The following is a 21,362-nucleotide window of genomic DNA, read 5'->3' as shown; positions in this document are numbered from 1 at the left end:
TTCTAGTGATATTTTGAAAGTTTCGGGTGATATTTCATCCCTTGAAAGCAAAATGACTGACAAGATCTCTAAAGTCACTTCGGATTTTGACGACAAGATATCGTCCATAAAATCTACTTTTGAAGAAAAGATCAAGGAAATAGAAAAGAAAATGTAGGAAACGGAAAAAGTAGACAAAGGGATGGAACCCATCTTAACAGACATTAAAGATGATGAAACGAAATACAAACTGGAGCCACGGTCGATAGTTGAAGGGAGTGTAGGTCATGCCCGTGTTAAGGTGCCAAATTTCGACGGAAAGTCATCATGGAACAACTACATGAAACATTTCGAATCGGCGGCCAGAGCGAACGGATGGTCCGAAAAAGAAAAAGCTGTAAACCTCACTATTGCTCTTCGAGGCGACGCTTTGGATGTCCTCCAGACCATAGCCGTAGAGGAGACAGATGACTTCGAGCAGCTTAAAAAGAGACTGAATATGCGATACGGGCACGAACATTTAGAGCATGTCTATCAGTCGCAGCTTAAAAATCGAAGACAAAAGAAAGATGAAGCTCTTCAAGAATACGAGGTCGATATTGCCAGGTTGGTACGATATGCATATCCAACAGCTCCCGAAGACATGATGGAAAAGTTGGCTGTTCAAACATTTATTGATGGCCTTCGTGATCATGAAATGCAAAGAACACTGCGATTAGCTGGTCACAAGACGCTGGTCGATGTCTTGTCTGCCGCCCTCGAATACGAATCAGCTACCCAGGCCTCTGGTAGGTACAGTAAAGTGAGGACTGTGAAAGAGGAACAGGATGAGGACAAACTTGACCAGTTTGTTAATATGATGAAAGGCATTGCATCCAAGAAAACGAAGACCATAAGGTGCTGGAACTGTGGGGAAATGGGACACGTACGGAGTTCATGTAAGTGCCCTAGGTACAATAACAATCAAGAGACTCACCGGCAGGAAAACTAGAACGGGTCGGCCTTATGGGGGCAGCTTCGACCCGCAAATTTCCAAAGACCCTCTCATACTAATAGCTTCTTTGAAATGTCGTGAAGATAGTGTACATGTGGATGGAGAAATAAATGGTAAAAAGTATACATTGTTGGTGGATACCGGAGCGACCAGGACCATTATACGACCGTCAGTTTTAAACAGCCGTAAGAAACTCTTACCAACGAGGTTGCGACTGCGGACTGCCACAGGTGAAAACGCCAACACCCATGGAGAAATCCAGATACATTAGGGATTGGAGCAGAAAAGTTCGTCCATACTGTCATAGTTGCAGACATCGAAGAAGATGTTATATTAGGAATGGACGTAATGAATTTGCATGGATTTCAATTAGATTTTAAGAATAGGGTAATCAAAGTTGGCAACGAGGAGGTATTTCTTCATCCACATGATGACAGAACTGTGCTAGCAGCCATTAAAGAAGATACAGTTGTGCCTGCGAGGAGTGAAACGATCATCGTAGCGCGGCTACAGGGAACTGTAGAAGAAGGAACGCCTGTTATGATGGAGCCATGGAACCACGACGAGGAGGTTGGCTGAGGAATCATAATTGGAAAGGAATTGGTTACTTCTGCTAAAGAAATTCCCGTGAGATTGATTAATGTTAATGACTACCCAGTGACCATCAAGAAGGAGACAAAAGTAAGAACTTGTGTACCCGTGACGTCCATAATCCGTCAGACGACAACATCAGATAATTCCAACGATAAGTTCGACCAAATGGTTGCAGTTGCAGGCCAATCTCCAAATCAAATGGAAAAAAGGAAATTAAGGGAATTTCTTAGGCAATATCGTGACATATTCGTACCGAAAGGAGGAAAGACAGGAAGAACGACAGTTGTCAAACATAAAATTGACACTGGTACCGCTAGGCCAATTCGTCAATCAGCTCGACGATTACCACAGGCGAAGAGAGAGGAAGCTGAAAGGATTGTTCAAGAAATGAAGAAAGACGGGGTGATAGAAACTTCTACGAGCCCATGGGTTTCTCTGGTGGTCCTGGTCAAGAAGAAAGATGGAACTACGAGGTTCTGTATGGACTACCGTTTGTTGAACAATGTTACCAAGAAAGATAGTTATCCTCTTCCTCGGATCGACGACACGTTGGACACATTGGCTGGAAGTAAATTGTTTTCTACGTTGGACTTGAAGTCTGGATATTGGCAGGTAGAAATGGATCCAGTGGACAAAGAGAAGACGGCCTTTACGACAGGATCTGGATTATGGGAATTCAACGTTATGCCGTTTGGACTCTGTAACGCTCCTGCGACATTTGAAAGGCTTATGGAAAATATGTTGAGAGGGTTATCTTGGAAAACGTGCCTGGTGTATTTAGACGAAATAATCGTTTTGGGAGAGACGTTTGAAGACCACCTGAAGAATTTAGAAGACGTTTTTAATCGACATAAAGCTGCCCAGTTAATGTTAAACACCAAGAAATGCCAGCTATTTCAAAGTAAAGTCAATTATTTAGGCCATATAGTCAGCAAAGAAGGAGTGGCCGTGGATAAGGGAAAAATCGATTCCATTAAGGGATGGCCTGAACCAACTGATAAACATCAAGTGAGAAGTTTTCTGGGACTATGTACTTACTACCCGAGGTTCATTAAGAAGTTTGCAGATATCGCTAAGCCCTTAACGCGACTCACAGAGGAAGCAAGGGATTATTGCTGGGATGGAGACTGCCAAACGGCCTTTGAAACTTTGAAGAGGCATTTAATTACAGCGCCCATATTAGGGTATCCACTGCCAGAAGGAGAGTTCATCTTAGATACGGATGCAAGCAATGTGGGAATTGGAGGAGTGCTGTCGGAGATCCAAGGAGGACAGGAACGAGTCCTTGGATATTTTAGTAAAGTGCTTTCAAAACCTGAACGAAATTATTGCGTCACGAGAAGAGAACTTCTAGCAGTAGGAAAATCAGTGGAACACTTCTATCAATACCTCTACGGAAGGAAGTTTCTAATCCGAACCGACCATGCCGCCCTTAAATGGTTAATGCAGTTTAAGAATCCAGAGGGTCAGATAGCCAGATGGATTGAACGACTTCAAGAATATGATTTCAAGATCGAGCATCGGGCCGGAGTTAGCCACAGGAACGCTGATTCTCTATCTAGAAGACCTGTCCAGCAGAATGTTCCCATTGCAACAAAACAGAATCAAAGGAAGCAGCAGTACTAAGAGCAACAATGGTCAACGACGAGTGGACGCCTACCAAGATCAAGGAAGAACAAGAAAAAGATCCAATTTTACAGAAGATTCGAAAATGGAAAGAAGAAAATCGTCGACCATCTTGGCAAGAAATATCAAGCCTAGGCTCAGTAGTTAAGACGTATTGGGCCCAGTGGGACTCATTTATCTTGGAAGACAGCTTGCTTAAACGAGTAATAGAAAATGATGATGGTTCAGTGAGGAGAACGCAGTTGGTGATTCCAAAGAGAAGAGTAGCCGAAGTACTTCGTCAGTTACACGACAGTCCATCAGGAGGGTATTTTGGTGTAAAGAAGACCCTTCAGAGAATTCGGGAACGATTTTATTGGATGAACAGTTCCGACAATGTGAAGGACTGGTGTAAGAAATGTACTACCTGTGCTACAAGTAACGGACCCTACCGGAAAAGGAAGGCTCCTATGAGACAGTACAATGTTGGAAGTCCATTTGAAAGAATAGCTTTGGATATTGCCGGGCCATTTCCAGAAAGTGACAATGGATGCAAATACATGTTGGTGGTAATGGATTACTTCACGAAATGGGTTGAGATCTACGCAATTCCAGACCAGAAGGCCGCCACTATTGCAGATGTGTTAATCAAAGACTGCATCAGCCGATTCGGAGTGCCTCTGGAGATCCATAGTGACCAAGGAAGGAACTTTGAGAGCGATCTTTTTCAAGGAATCTGTGATAAACTAGGCATGAAGAAGACAATAACCACGGCCTATCACCCGCAATCGGATGGAATGGTGGAACGTATGAATAGGACAGTCGGCAAGTATTTGACAAAGATGGTGTCCAATCATCAACGAGACTGGGACCAGTACCTTCCGTTCTTCGCAATGGCCTATAGATCTGCTGTTAATGAATCAACTGGCCAAACACCAGCAAAAGTCCTATTTGGACGTGAGATGCGTCTACCCTGTGATCTAGAGTTTGGATGTCGACCTGGAGAAGATGTTGCTGGTGAGGATTACGTGAATGGATTAAGAAGAAGAATGGACGATATACATGAGTTGGTCCGTTCCCATCTTCAGATCGCTAGCGACCGAATGAAGAAACGATACGATACCGAAGCCGAGAAGGGATGTTTCAGGGAGAACGACAAAATCTGGCTTTATAATCCAAAGAAGCGAACAGGTTGTTCTCCCAAGTTGCAGCAGTTCTGGGAAGGTCCGTATCTCATTGTCAAGAAAATTAATGACGTTATCTACCGAATAAGCAAGATTCCTAGGGGAAAGCCGATGATAGTCCACCATAACCGGTTGGCGCCTTACGAGGGAGACCACGACGTAGATGAAGAAGTGGAAGTAAACCAAGTTCGAGAAATACCTGACCTCACGTTCGAGGAGTTCTTGGGGGCCTATGGAGGTACCGGTAAAGCGAGACATGGTGTTACCAATGAAGAAAAGCGAGATCTACTCGCACTTCCCGATGACTATTCACTGGCCCATACCATCCCGGCCAGTGTCAAAGACGCACGAGGGTTGGCATCCGCCTTTCGAAGGAAGTTTGGTCGAGTTGCAGAACTTCAATGCCAACTGCCAGCTCCTGGCAAAGCATTGAAACTCCAAGATGCATCACGTTACCTATTCTATCTGGTAACAAAAGACACTATCCATGACCAACCTACCTACCAAGATGTATGGGTTGCATTATTTCAATTGAGAGAGGACGTGTTGAAGTCCGACGTGCAAAAGTTAGCCATGCCAAAGTTAGAATGCCGCCAATTAGACTGGAGAGTTATCCGAAATATGGTAGAAGAAATTTTTAAAGACACCGAGGTCCGGGTGTTAGTCTGTTGCAATCCGCATAGTTACTGGTGCGGAGCGAAGACCGTCCCCTGCCACTTTTATACAACTGGGAGTTGTAAAAGAGGGTCCAGTTGCAGATACCAGCATCCAGTTCCAGTCCCGAGAAGGTTCCAGGAGGAACCATCTTTTAAGGAGGGGGCAATGTGACACTATTTAGTCCGTTCACGAATTGGCCTATTTCTTCCCGAAGCTTCTCGGCGTTACGAGAAAATACCATTCCTATCCACGGCGTTCGAGACTACCGCTGCCGAAGTATATATAGAACCGAGATTCGAGCACAGGCCAGTCATTCATTCATCGAAGCGCGTCGCGTAATTTATTGTGTTCGAATCGAAGATATAAAATGTATTTATTAGTTATCGGAATTATTATGTTTAGTTAATTAAATAATAAATTTGAGTTTGTAAATAAATTTATTAAATAAATAAGTGATGTAAATAAAATAATATAAGTAAGTCTTCCTTTATTTAAATTAAACTTATTGCCTAAAGATATAAATAAATAAAATAGTAGAGTCAATCGCGTAACACTTGTACCCTGAAAATGGACATCTACCATATATTGCCTCTTAATGCAGGGGAGTTCGTTAAGGGGTGGCCGAAAAAAATAATCTATCCTTAGAAAAACTCGAAATCGTCAGATTAAGATACGGTAAGTTAAGTACATGCGAAACAGTGTATATTGCAAAAATCTGACGATTTGAGCGGGGCGGAAGGAAATGTTGGGTCCCAAAGTTAAAGTCTCACAAGAAAAAAGCGAATATTTCGCGAAATGAATGACAGAGAGAAAAACTAAAAAATACCTACTCAATATTTCTTAAAAATCTATCTAATGATACTAAACACGACTTCCCAGGGAGAAGGGTGGGGGCAAATTTAATATTTTAACTACGAATTCCGCGATATTTTGCGAAATGAACCTTAGATCGAAAAACTGAAAATACACTGAATCAATATTTTTGAAAAATTATATGGAACGGCACCCAACACGACCCCCCCCCCCCCCGGATGTAGTGCGGGGGATAATTTAAAATCTTATATAGGAGCCCCCATTTTTTATTGCAGATTTGGATTCCTTACGTAAAAATTAGTAAATATTAGTCGAAACATTTTTTCGAATTATGGATAGATGGCGTTATAATCTAAAAAAAAAAAACGATTGTTGGAAATGGAAAATTAAATTAAAAATGGAAAGTCCCCACTAAAATAGAAAACTTTACTTACTTTTTTTGGTTTAATACCTACTTTTCACAACCCAATAGATCCCCAAAGCGCTCGAGTAACTGCACATTTAGCATACTTTGGTCCCCTACCATTAGGTAGCTCTACTCGAGTTACTTCTGACTAAAAAAAGAATGAAGAAAATTCCTCGATTGGAAGCCAAGAAAATGCATTTCTTTACGTATACCGATTTATTAAAGGTTCAAATTCTTTCAACCTGGTTTTTTTTTTTATTTTTGGTATTTTTATACCAAATTAATAATCGCGCAATAGCGATCGTTTTCATTATTATAATATATTTTATGTGTATTTTGAGCATATTAAAATTCTCATAAGGAGAAAAAGGATCGAAAGGGTAAGGTAATAGTTCAAAAGATTATCATTCTATTGTTTAAAACTTCGTCGCAAATACCGGCCAAATTTAACAGTTTGTACCTCAGAAACTGATTCTTACAATTCAACTTTTTATCTTTTAAAATAAGCGTCGTACCGAGTATTTTCTATTGCCGTTTTGTAAATTTAATTTAATATAATAGTAACGGAGATATTCTAATTAGTCCATTGAAATGTTACATTTTTAGGCCATACCTTGCATTTGATAGAGGAGTCAATTTTATTTTTTCAGTGTGTAGTGGGGCTTGATAGAAGCTTAAGTTCAAGATTTTGGGGTCGCCACCCTTGTCCCCCGGCCGCCATCTTGGAAAAGGTGTGCAAAGATGTTTTGCGCTATATCTTGTAAACTAATAGCCCCACGGAAAATATAATGATACATAAAATGTACCAAATTAAATTTTCTACAAGTTTGTTTTTATTACTTTTTATCGTTAAGTTACCAACAAAAAAGATATAAACAAAAATATGTAAAATTTTTTTAACAAGTCTCCTTTTGGAGGTTATAATTTTTTTTAAGTCATTTTACAATAAAATAAGATTATAGCAATTTTGTAGAGGGTTTTTCAGCGAACAATAAGGTGTTTAATTCTATTTATTTATCTAGGTTTTACAGCGCCCTAAACTTGACCAGAATCTCGAATGCACATAGGGATATAATAAAAACAAAACGTTAGGGTTAATTTTCTATCTTAATATTTTATTTCTACAACCGTGTTAAAAATGCAATTTTTAGCACTCGATGCGTGCGTTAAAAATGCTACTTTAAGGCACTAGTGCTTTAAAATATTTTTAAGGCACTGCAGTTCATATTGACCGTATAGACAATTTTGATGTAATGTCAAAAAATATAAAAATGTCATAAATTTTTTGTCAGTCAAGTTCAAGTAAAAGTTTTTGTAGATATTGTCCTGTAATTACGTTTGTAGAAAAAACATTGTATGATATGCGTGTTAAAAAGTACATTTTTAAGGCACTCATGTGAATTGCAGAATTCGCTATCGCTCATTCTGCAAACTTTCACATGCGTGCCTTAAACGTGTACTTTTAGCATTTATGTCATAAATAAATATTATTCATACAATTTATTATGATTTTAACATTCCTATGCTATTATTAATCTATTTTTGACCTTTCTCCCCACTATAAAACTTAGAACCTTTAGAATATATATACAAAAGGACCAAGAAGTTGTTTGAGGACAAATTTGCGGGTACAGAAGAAGAATGACGCAACCGCAAAATGCTAAATTCTTCAGAAGAGCAAAAAAACGATTTTTAAATATTTAAAATGGGGATTAAATGAAGAGTAATCGTCCAGGAGCATCGGTATGGCGTTTGTTTTTTGACAACGATGGTTTTTTCATCGATATTGGTTCGAATTTCATTATATTAATTTAATCGCCCCATTTTTAACCATATCTACAGTTGCGTCACTATGCATCTGAAACAAGGTCTAACATAGCGCGTATTTCAATAACGATGCAACTATCCTATAGTGGCTCAGCACATTTTGACAGTTCGGTTTTTTGTATCACCTTTATATAGTATTTTAGAAGTTAATTGCGCAATAAACAGAAATTGACAAAATTTGCAGTTACGTCATTTTTCTTCCGTACCGGACTGAATATCTGCCTGCTATTACTTCTATTATTATAATTTATCCTAGGTGGCACAGCAGTCGATCCCCATCTACTTAGCTTGTTCTTACAGTTGTGCTACCTATTTGGCCACGTGCAGTCGTATTAAAAATTGTGAAAAATATTTTGAGTTTTGTAGATAATACTATTGAGAGTCTTGTGGGTAAAACTTATATTTTTGTGATTAGATAAGAATTTTGTGTTTTTGTAAGAGCGCATCATGAGTGGTAGTTATTTTATTTGTAAGAAACATCTAGGGAAAATTGTTTGTCAGTGGAAAAGTCGAGCCATCTTTACTCACTGTTGTAGGCGAACGTTTTTCGTATCTTTATATGGCGGAAATAAAGACGATCCTCTGGAAACCCTGAGATACAAACGATTCGCTAAAACAGTGACAAAAAATGCATTTAATCTCTTTTCACTTCTTCCGACATAAGATCCAGCCCGTTTCCACAGACTCCGAGTGTATCACCAGATTCAGTCATGGCTCAGAAAATTGGGGGCTGGATAAATCATGAAAAATTTTGGATACCAATCCAAACTTCCAAGTCTCCAGTTCCCCCGAGCTTATGATATTCAACTTTAGCAGATGTATGGAAACTGGAAGTTCATGTGGTTGCCGAAAAGCACACCTCAAATGTTCAGCAGTGTGTCTCTATTGTGGTGGTGAAAGTTGCAGCAACATCGTGGAGATATCAGCATTAATTTAAAGAAAATGAATTGGTAGATGAATTACCGACAATGACGCCAACTCTAACTATCATTATACCACAAAAATTCACCTCGGATGCTGATTCAGATCTTGATTCGCAGCCTGGACCATTGAAAAAAATGAAAAAATAATAGCTATGATATTTCTTTTTCAACATAATATAATAATAAATAATATTATTTTGTCTAGAAATTGTCCGTGGATTAGGCCTATTGGGGATACCACACAAAAACGCGCCTCCAGACCCTACCTCATAGGTGGCCGATAAAAAGATCAAAAATAGCTACCAAGAGAGGTCCATGTCACCAGCCCCCCCTTTTTCGATTTGAGGGACAAAAAAAAGCTCATTCGTTTGTATTGCGTTAGTACTGGATTGTATCACCCTTCATTCGTTTGTACTGCCCCCACCCTTTTAAATCTGCCTGGAGGGGATGGTGACATGCCATCCCCCCTTTTTCGATCTGGGGGTCCGGGATGGGTATGTTCGTTTGTACTGCGTTAGTATCGGATTGTATCGCCATTATTTTGTTTGTACTGCCCCCACCCGTCTAGATTGGCCTGGGGGGGCCAGTGACATGCTACCCTCTACTCTGCACTTTTTGCCTTCTGAACGTCGAAAATAGGCTATTTCGTTTGTACTGCGTTAGTACTGGATTGTATCACCCTTCATTCGTTTGTACTGCCTCCACCCTTTTAAATCTGCCTGAAGGGGCTGGTGACATGCCATCCCCCCTATTTCGATATGGGGGTTCAGGATGGGTTAGTTCGTTTCTACTACGTTAGTATCGGATTTTATCGCCCTTATTTTGTTTGTGCCGCCCCCACCTGTCTAGATTGGCCTGGGGGGCCAGTGACATGCTACCCCTCTACTATGCATTCTCTGCCATCTGAATGTCAAAAATAGGCTATTTCGTCTGTACTGCGTTAGTACTGGATTGTACTGCCCTTATTTTGTTTGTACTACCCCTACCCTTCTACATTTAAAACAGAGGAGGATTAGTGCTAGGAGTAAGGAAACAAAATCAGCCAAACCTTGCACATAGTAACACCGCGGGTGTAAAATTTACTAAATTCGTCAAAAATGAAACGAATTACATTTTGAAACTGAAAAACAGGCTTGCAAGCCACTTTCCACTCTCCATGGGGAATGGAAAGTTACCCCCTCAGATGGATCTCGGAGTAGTAGCGATTTGAAAAATGGTACATGTATTTGTGAGATATCTTGAACACCATTTTCGATCAGAAATCAGAGCAGCGACCTTGTCTTTTCCTACTGGGAAGAAATTTATCCATCCCCTCAATAAATTTTACAGTTTCACACGCTATCGATAATATATGAAAATCAAAGATCTTATGCGGCGCATTCCGAAATGCAGTCTTCGTTGTACAATTTCAACCTCTCTGGACAACTGAATAACTGAAACGTACATATGTCAGAATTCTTTGGAATCGAAAATTATTAAAAGTATTTGGAACATTAAATAAAAAATTCCCAGTCAATATCTTTCTTACCATCTAATGTCAGAGACCAGATAACAATAATTGCCGCTGCTAAGTTATGGTAATTTACCCGTGTTGAGCTGCCCCCCCCCCACTTGCAAAAATTAAAAAACAAATAGCCCTGATTTATGAGCTATTTATGAGCTCTCATATTCCGCAAACTAAAAATTTTGAGCTCGTTCCACTGAGCAGGAATTTAATACCCTAGTGGGGGGGGCTGAGTCAGCCCCTCCCACTACTTTAAAATAGGAATATTGAACCGGTTTTTGCGGCAGAATTACGAGCTATTTATGAGCTCTTGAAATTAAATAGTTTCGATTTTTGAGCTCATCCCCTTCACCCCAAACAACCCTTTAATTGATTTAACTTAAGAGAAAGATGCTGAGAAAACTTAAAATAAATCGTATTGCGAATATAATTCCTATAGCTTATATACTGTAAGAATAAACTATTAAATCAAGAGCATTTCGATTATTGAGCTACAACCCCTTCGCCAGAAAACCACCCTATCTTCCCGGCTTAAGAGAAAGTTGTACTTAAAATGCGTTAAACTAATTATTTGGCGACTACATATCATTTAATAATTTATAAGCTTCCAAATTACGCGCATTTAGGTCAGTACATTGCAATTTATTTTGTATAGTGCAGTCACTGAAGGTAAAAATAAACGATTACCTTCAATTTCGGTGAACCTTCATCGATTTTCACGAAAATTGGTCAGTGGTTAGAGGATACGTCAAGAAACAAAGGTGACATGGTACCACCTTGCGCCTTTACCCTGAGGGTGGATACCGCCCCTTCTCGGGGGTGAAAATTATTTTATAAAAAATAACTGCACAAATCAATAAAAGAACAAATTAAAAGCAAAATTTATTATATAAAGTTAATAAAATAAGTAAATACTTTTTAAGTTATTAAAGATCAAAGATTTTAATTATTTGTGAAAAAAATGCATGTTTTGAAGAGGTTTTTTGTAAATCACTAAAAAACTGTAAGTTTTTACAAAAAAGTTAATAGTAGTTTAATTCGTATAGCTTATATTCTAAAAATAAACTCTAAAATCACGCGTCTTTCGATTATTGAACTACAACCCCTTCGCAAAAAAACCATCCCATATTCCCGGCTTAAGAGAGGGTTGTACTTAAAATAATTTAAATTAATTATTTGTCGACTATATATTGTTTAATAATTTATGAGCTCGCAAAATATACGCATCTCAATTATTGAATTGCCATTTTCTTTCTATAATGCAGTCACTGAAGGTAAAAATCAACTATGACCTTCGATTTCGGTAAATCTCCATTCATTTTCACGAAAATTGGTGAGCGGATTTTGATACTATCAACTTTTTCTGGATCTTATTTTTCATAGGTATTTCTAAGTACTTTGACAAGTATTTAGTACCTAAGTGTTATAAAATGCATCTCTTTCCCGTTATTTAAGCTTGAACCCTTAGATTTGAACAGTCGCGGAAAAAATATACATTTAATTACCAATAACTTACTTTAAATTAACATTAAAGGGGTTTTCAAGTAAGCAATTTATTATATTTTTTATTGACTTTAATTTTAGTGATGAAAACTTTTTTGTAAAAACTTACAGTTTGTGAGTCATTTATGAAGAATCGCTCTAAAGCATGCATTTTCTTTCCAAAAATTAAAATATTTGATCTTTAATAACTCAAAAAGTATTGATTTATTTTAATCACATATAACAAATTTTGCTTACAATTTGTCCCTCTCTCGATTTGTGGGGTTATTTTTAATAAAGTAATTTTCACTCCCGAGAAGGGGTGACATATACCCCAGGCTAAAACCCCAAGTTGTTATTGTCAATTCGTGAAAATAAATGGCGATTTACCGAAATCGAAGGTAATAGTTGATTTTTACCTTCAGTGACTGCACTATAAAAAGAAAATGGCAATTCAATAATTGAGATGCCTATATTTTGCAAGATCATAAATTATTAAACGATATGTAGTCGAAAAATAATTAATTTAAATTATTTTAAGAACAACTCTCTCTTAAGCCGGGAATATGGGGTCGTTTTCTTGCGAAGGGGTTGTAGCTCTATAATCGAAAGACGCGTGATTTAAGAGTTTATTCTTAGAATAAAAGCTATACGAATTAAACTACTATTAACTTTTTTGTAAAAACTTAAAGTTTTTCAGTGATTTACAAAAAACCTCTCCAAAACATGCATTTTTTTCACAAATAATTAAAATCTTTGATCTTTAATAACTTAAAAAGTATTGACTTATTTTATTAACTTTATATAATGAATTTTGCTTTTAATTTGTTCTTTTATTGATTTGTGCATTTATTTTTTATAAAATAATTTTCACCCCCGAGAAGGGGCGGTATCCACCCTCAGGGTAAAGGCGCAAGGTGGTACCATGTCACCTTTGTTTCTTGACGTATCCTCTAACTACTGACCAATTTTCGTGAAAATCGATGAAGGTTCACCGAAATTGAAGGTAATCGTTAATTTTTACCTTCAGTGACTGCACTATACAAAATAAATTGCAATTTAATGATCTAAATGCGCGTAATTTTGGAGCTCATGAATTATTAAATGATATGTAGTCGCCAAATAATTATTTAATGCATTTTAAGTAAAACTCTCTCTTAAGCCGGGAAGATGGTGTAGTTTTCTTGCGAACGGGTTGTACCTCAATAATCGAAATGCTCTTGATTTAATAGTTTATTCTTAGAGTATATAAGCTATATGAATTATATCCGCAATACGATATATTTTGTGTTTTCTCAGCATCTTTCTCTTAAGTTAAATCAATTAAAGGGTTGTTTGGGGGTGAAGGGGATGAGCTCAAAAATCGAAAGTATATAATTTCAAGAGCTCATAAATAGCTCGTAATTCTGCCGCAAAAACCGATTCAATATTCCTATTTTTAAGTAGTGGGCGGGCTGACTCATCCCCCCCACTAGGGTATTAAATTCCTGCTCAGTGGAACGAGCTCAAAATTTTTAGTTTGCGGAATATGAGAGCTCATAAATAGCTCATAAATCAGGGCTATTTGTTTTTTAATTTTTGCAAGTGGGGGGGCCAGCTCAACACGGGTTGGTAATTTGTTTTCTAGAAAGGTTTGTATTGTTCGTTTATGACTGCAATAAGATTCAGAATTTACGTATTCCATTTGTAAAATAAATATAGTGTCAAAAACTTTCTTATACATTTGACGCACTGTCCGTCAACGTGTTAATTGACTAGTGTTAATTTGATAAATAACAGAAAAATGAATTTATTCGTATTTATTAACGCAAACGTCCTCACTGTATTTGTTTATAAGCCAAAAAATTGTGTATAACTTTAAAACATTGCTGAGGCCGATTTAATAAACCAACTTAAGTTCTGTAAAGTGTATTGGATAGGTAGGGCTTATCTTTATATGTAAAAAAATTAGTAAACTTCTAAATAATGGTCTACTATTTGTTCAGAAAGTTTATAAAAAATTTTAACTTTTTTAAAAAAATTTAAATTGCAAAATTATTATGCAAAATCTGTTAAGAATATTTTATAGTCGTATATCATAAAAAAATCAATTATCTTTATTTTATTTCCCTACGACTTTGTTCCAAAATGAATCGTTTTAAAAACGATTGAAAAGTTGAAAAAAATCGATATTTTTCGAAATTTTTAAATATTTGAATGTCTTTATTAATGTTCCGGACATATTTGAGAAGCAGCATAAGCCAATTATAATTACTGAAGTTGTCACCTAATTTTATCTGCAAAAATCGGAATGCCACCTCTCACATCCACTTCAAAACAGATCCGCCCTGGTCTATACAGCGATAATTCCATAGTAGAAAAATCAAAATTGCACTGTCGTTGTTTATTTAATAGGTCAGTTTGGCATTTCATATATTTGCAAACATTTTTCTATAAAAATGTCTCGTTTTGGCACTGAATCAGTAGAGGCAATTAACACGTTGACGGACAGTGCGTCAAATGTATAAGCAAGTTTTTGACACTATATTTATTTTGCAAATGGAATACGGAAATTCTGAATCTCATTGCAGTCGTAAATGAACAATACAAACCTTTCTAGAAAACAAATCACCATAACATAGCAACGGCAATTATTGTTATCTTGTCTCTGGCATTAGATGGTAGGAAAGACATTGATTGTGGGAATTTTTCATTTAATGTTCCAAATACTTTTAATAATTTTCGATTCCAATGAATTCTGCCGTATGTATGTTTCAGTTGATCAGTTATCCAGAGAGGTTGAAATTATTGTACAACGAAGAGTGCATTTCGGAATGCGCCGCATGAGATCTTTGATTTTCATATCGATAGCGTGTAAAACTGTATAATTTATTGAGGGGATGGATAAATTTCTTCCTAGTAGGAAAAGGCAAGGTCGCTCCTCTGATTTCTGATCGAAAATGGTGTTCAAAATATCTCCAACAAATACATGTACCATTTTTCAAATCGGTAGCGTAGAACTACTCTGAGATCCATCTGAGGGTGTAACTTTCCATTCCCCATGGAGAGTGGCTTGCAAGCCTGTTTTTCAGTTTCAAAATGTAATTCGTTACATTTTTGACGAATTTACCAAATTTTACACCCGCGGTGTTACTATAATAGTTTTGGCTAATTTTGTGTCCTTACTCCTAGCATTAATCCTCCCCTGTTTTAAATGTAGAAGGGTAGCATGTGACTGGCCCCCAAGGCCAATCTAGACGGGTGGGGGCGGTACAAACAAAATAAGGGCGATACAATCCGATACTAACGCAGTACAAACGAACATACACATCGCGGACCACCATATCGAAAGAGGGTGGGGTGGCATGTCACCAGCCCCTCCAGGCAGATTTAAAAGGGTGGAGGCAGTACAAACGAATGAAGGGTGATACAATCCAGTACTAACGCAGTACAAACGAAATAGCCTATTTTCGACGTTCAGAAGGCAAAAAGTGCAGAGTAGAGAGTAGCATGTCACTGGCCCCCCCAGGCCAATCTAGACGGGTGGGGGCAGTACAAACAAAATAAGGACGATACAATCCGATACTAACGTAGTACAAACGAACATACCCATTCCGGACTCCCAGATCGAAAAAGGGGGGATGGCATGTCACCAGCCCCTCCAGGCAGATTTAAAAGGGTGGGGGCAATACAAACGAATGAAGGGTGATACAATCCAGTACTAACGCAATACAAACGAATGACCTTTTTTTTGACCCTCAAATCGAATAAGGGGGGATGGCATGTCACCAGCCCCTCCAGGCAGATTTAAAAGGGTGGGGGCAGTACAAACTAATGAAGTGTGATACAATCCAGTATTAACGCAATACAAACGAATGATCTTTTTTTTGACCCTCAAATTGAAAAAGGGGGGCTGGTGACATGGACCTTAATAATAGCATAGGAATGTTAAAATCATAATAAACGAATATGTATGTAGATAGAAAAATTATCCCAACGTTTTTTTTTTATTGTATTCCTATGAGAGTTTGAGAATCTGGTCAAGTTTGGAGCGCTGTAAAACCTAGAAAAGTACATAAAATTAAACAAGTTTATAGTGAAAATTGTTTATTGAGAAATCCTCTATAAAATTTCTATGATGTTATTTTATTGTAGAATGACCAGAAAAAAAGTTACAACCTTCAAAATGAAACTTCTTACAAAATTTTCTCTTATTTTTGTTTATAACTTTTTTGTTGGTCACTTGACGATAAAAAGTAATAGACATAAAATTGTAGAAAATTTAATTTGCTACATTTTATGTGTAATTAAATTTTCTGCATGGTTGCTAGTTTAGGAGGTACAGCGCGAAAGCCCTTTGCACCCATTTTCCAAGATGGCGGCCGGGGCGGCGACCCCAAAAACTTGAACTTAAGCTTCTACTAAACCCCCCCTACACATTAAAAAAATAAAATTGACTCCTCTAAGAAATGCAACCCTAAATGTAACATTTCAATGGACTAAATTGTTTATAAGCCAAAAAATTGTTTATAACTTAAAAACATTGCTGAAGCCACTTAAATAATCCGATGTTAATTCTGTAAAGTGTTTTAGATAGGTAGAGCGGCCCTTTATATGTAAAAAATAGGAAACTTCTAAATGGTAAGAAAATTAGATTGAAAATTTATTATGCAAAATCTATTAGTCGGTTTTAATCAAATCTGGTGGACGGTTTAAGAATGTTATTTGAATTTTCTAAGCGAAGGTTCTATTTCGAAGGTTCTAGTTGCCACCAAAGTGGTTGAAAAGCATGGAATAAAAACAGGCTTATTTGCCCCCTTAGTTTGTATTTGTTGCTATTTTGCAGAGAGGGTAATAATTATTTAAAACATTTTTAACCAGTCGTATATTATACAAAATTCAGTTATCTTTATTTTATTTCCGTACGACTTTGTTCCAAAATATATCGGTTTAAAAATCGAAGTTTTTTGAAAATTTTAAATATTTTAATTTTTTTATTAATACTCCGGGCATACTTGAGAAGGAGCATAATCTAAGTAATCATTATTATTTAAGTTGTCGCCTAACTTTATATGCAAAAATCCGAATGCCATCTCTACATCCAAAGATAGAGGTTTTTTCACAAATCCGCCATGGTCTATATTGTTTTTAATTGAACAATTACAATAATTTCTTTCTTAGTAAGAACAATGTATTATTTGTGTACGAAGCAATCATTTCTGAAAGGCTGTAAAATTTATTAAAGTACTTGGCTATAGCACAGTAGATAGAGTTAAAACAAGCATAATCAATTCAAAAATTTAATAAAAGCTTGATTTGGAATGGTAAACGAATACTAAATATTTATAAGTTGCTAATTTTGGTTTATTCTAAATTTCCCATATCTACAAATACTAAGAACAAAATTTAAGTCTGCTTACTTGGTTGACATATAGGTTTCGGAAAGTCCCAAACGCCATCATCACAGTAAAGAATATTTCTACCTCCTGGCGGTATTTCATAATAAGCGTTGCAATTATAAGTTAAATAGGTGCCATCAACGGCTTTATCACAAGGTACTGCTGCGTTATTTACATCTTTACATGTTACCGAGGTAGTTGCGGTTGAATAAAATGAAGGACACTTTTCTAGAAATTAAAAAGTATATTAATATATATTCCCTGTTATTATATACATACAACCATAAACATACCCTGCATACATTACCTGATCACTATTATTAGACTCGCACTAAAACTAACCCACACGTGCAATTGGGAAATATCAAAAAATCAATGGGACAGAGATCTGACATGTATCTTGCTCCAAAAGTATTTAATCACTTGCCCAACATAATATACAGAGAGAGTCTGTAAAGTGGAATAAATTCAATATCTCAAATACTAATTGTTTTTTTGGAAAATGCTCAGACCCGTCGATTAGTATTTCAAATTGTCCTTTTTGACATTCAATAAAAATGTATACAGGGTGTCCCAATTTAGAGATATGACGTCATCGTCGATTTTCTTAAATGGCAACACTGTCATTTTGATAGCTAATTTGATAGGGTTTGTAAAGTTATACATAACTGCAAAATATCAAATTTTTATTCTCTACCATTTACAAGATAATAGAAAATAACAAAGTTATATCTGTAATTTGGAATATATTCAATAATTGAAATACTAACTGTTTTTTTGAAAAATGCTCAGACCCGTCGATTAGTATATCAAATTGTCATTTTTGACATATAATAATAATGTATACAGGGTGTCCCAATTTAGAGATATGACGTCATCGTTGATTTTCTTAAATGGCAACACTATCATTTTGATAGCTATTTTGATAGCGTGTGTAAAGTTATACACATCTGAAAAATTTCAAAATTTTATTCCCTACCATTTACAAGATAATAAAAAATAACAAAGTGATGAAGAACAAGAAGTAATCAAATAATAATTGAATTTATTTATTTCAATTAAGCTTATTTCAAACGTTGCCCATTGACAATTTGACAATAATTGAGGGCAACATTATGAGTTTTTGCTTAATTTATTGAAATAATTAAATTCAATTATTAGTTGATTACTTCTTTTTCATAACTTTGTTATTTTTTATTATCATCTAAATGGTAGAGAATACAAATTTGAAATTTTGCAGTTGTGTATAACTTTACACACCCTATCAAAATAGCTATCAAAATGACAGTGTTGCCATTTAAGAAAATCAACGATGACGTCATATCTCTAAATTGGGACACCCTGTATACATTATTATTGAATGTCAAAAAGGACAATTTGAAATACTAATCGACGGGTCTGAGCATTTTCCAAAAAAACAATTAGTATTTGAGATATTGAATTTATTCCACTTTACAGACTCTCTCTGTATACAAGATATACATACAGTGCGTCCATAAAGTAACGCATAAATTAATTATTTCGTAAACCGGCGATATTAACATTATAAGAAATAGAATATAGGATTTTCATATCATCGACCACATCCACGGCGCCTTTTATTACATCATAAAAGGATATTATTTTAGGTTTTAAAGGGAAAAATAAAATAAATTTTTATACACAGTTGGTGACGCCGGTGGTCGCTTGATGAGAGAATCTCTCACATGAAGCGCACTGACTCAACAATATAGTGATACTAAGTAAACTGAGTCACTATCTGAGCGGACGAGTCTATTTGAATGTCGAGGGAGGATAGTTAGGAGACTAGAAGGAACTACAGCGCGTATAACTTCCCAGAAAAAAAGTTGTGCGCAATTTTCTGAAACCGTGAGAGAAAATCTCATATAGCGACCACTGGCGGGTTAAGGAAAAATCCTGAAACAGGTCGATTTTTATTTTTAAATTCCGATTTTTTGACATACATATCATACTAGTGGCGTCATCCATCTGGGCATGATGACGTAATCGATGATTTTTTTAAATAAGAATAGGGGTCTTGTAATAGCTCATTTGAAAGAGTATTCAATTCTCTATTCACTAATATAAACATTAACATATTTATTTATACAAGGTGTTCAAAAAAACATTTTTTTAATTAAAATAATTGAGACAAGAAGAAGAATGTATGTAATTTATTTAATTCAAAATACGTTTTACTGTTGTCAGAAAACAGGAAAAAAATGTTTATTTGACAAATAAATATTGTTTTTCGCTTAAATTCAATGTTACAGCTGCCACCCACCTGTCTCTTGGCAGTTTGAACATTTCGTTTAAACGAAAATCAATGTTTATTTGTCAAATAATTTTTTTTTACCTTTACTGACAGTAGTAAAATGCATTTTGAATTAAAATAAATTACATATATTGTAACAAAAATTAACTTCTGTTGGAGTGATATACTCCAACAGAAGTAATGAAAAGACGAATACTACTTATCACTCAATAGTTGTGTCTATATTGAAAATAGAAATGAAGAACTACTTTCTACTAGGTAGTTGAAAGTAGTAAAATGAAAATTAAGGGGCTTCAGCGGTGAAGCTGTAGTAGGAAAAAAAATAAAAAATACTACTAAAGTGCAGTCGTACTGAAGAAAGGGGAATTAGAAGTGGGAAGAGACAGAGGCAAACTGAATAGAGTTGGCTAGCAAGAGATGCAAGAAAACCACTTGACACTCAAGGATGGATACGGCTCGTTTGCATGCCTGTCGAAGAACAGTAGCTCTATATAGATAGTAATGATGACTAGAAGATGAAATAATAAAATAAGAATAATGTACTGAAAATGAATGGAGATGAATAATGACTAAAAACGAACAAAATAAATAAAACTAACTAATCATGGGCGCCATGAAAATGATCTTCGATCATTTTCCCAGGTATCTTACACTGCTTTCAAATATTAAATATATTAAACTCTGTAATAATGAACATAAAGGAATAATAAAATTCATGATATACAAAATAAATAAACATTTATTAAAATTAACTACTAGATTTTTAACAATCTCTGAGTTAGACAAGCATATATCATGTAACTCTAAAATGACATAAGTTATACAAGAAGCTATATATATTTTAAAGATAACAACAATAATGTTATCTGTTATAAACTTAAATACCTCTTACATATATATAGGGTACAAAATTATATAAGTCTTCTACCAAATGGTTATAGTACGCCTGCTACGTACAACTAAAAGAAACTGACAAAGATGAAAATACTACAAATAAATAGGCCCAAGCCTCACTAAGGGAAAATACAATAATGAATAAATAAAGTTAAATATACAATTGACTAAAGTAGAAATGAAGTTGAGATAAATACCGACGATGACCTAAATTAACCGAACAAATTGAATAAAGCGAATAACAGTAAAATATTTGGGAAACAAGCAAGTAATATTACAAAATAAATTTACCCGAATTACATAAACCAATATCAAAGCAATAATAAAGTATTAAAAACCTAATTTTCTCTAGGCTTATTCCTGTGCACAAGAAGTTACCGTAGATACAAAGTTTGGGAACCAAATAATCTAATATACAAATATGTCAAAAAAAAAACCAGAGGTAACCTAAATCTGGAAAAAAACATAGTGTATTTAACAGATAGTCTGAAATATAAAAAAAACCAATAGTTACTAAAACACCTCACTAAATGTTCCCAAACGAGGTTGCGGTTGCATCCTAGAAAATGATGCACCAGGATGGTGCGACCCCATGACTCCTGTAGGCCCAGGTGCCAAGACGAAAATTGAGCTGGAACGCTCCCATAGCTTGTTCCCAAAAAGACGTATTCCCTGGCGACTTATGGTTGGAGATTGGCCTCACGGTGTTTCGAGGTGTTTTAAGTTCTCACATGGGTGGCTACAAAAAACATAACTCCCGTTTATTTCAATTTCCCAAGTATACAATAAATCAAAGAAAAGGAAGAAAAACTAGGAAAGTGTTTTTTTTTTAATAGATAGTAATAAA

General features: G+C 35.9%; 1 protein-coding gene across 3 annotated transcripts in view; it reads right to left on the bottom strand.

The window, feature by feature from the left end:
• The window catches only part of LOC126885068 (uncharacterized), a 205,823-nt gene that overhangs the window by 129,411 nt on the left and 55,050 nt on the right, over positions 1 to 21,362 (bottom strand). For all 3 annotated transcript variants that reach the window (XM_050651498.1, XM_050651500.1, XM_050651499.1), the window contains exon 4: positions 17,368 to 17,574. In XM_050651498.1, coding sequence (XP_050507455.1) covers positions 17,368 to 17,574 — 207 coding nt within the window. The remainder of the gene's footprint in view (positions 1 to 17,367; positions 17,575 to 21,362) is intronic.

The sequence above is a fragment of the Diabrotica virgifera genome, chromosome 5, assembly GCF_917563875.1.
Source record: "Diabrotica virgifera virgifera chromosome 5, PGI_DIABVI_V3a".
Classification (NCBI taxonomy): Eukaryota; Metazoa; Arthropoda; class Insecta; order Coleoptera; family Chrysomelidae; genus Diabrotica; species Diabrotica virgifera.
This window is presented reverse-complemented; position numbering and strand designations above follow the sequence as displayed.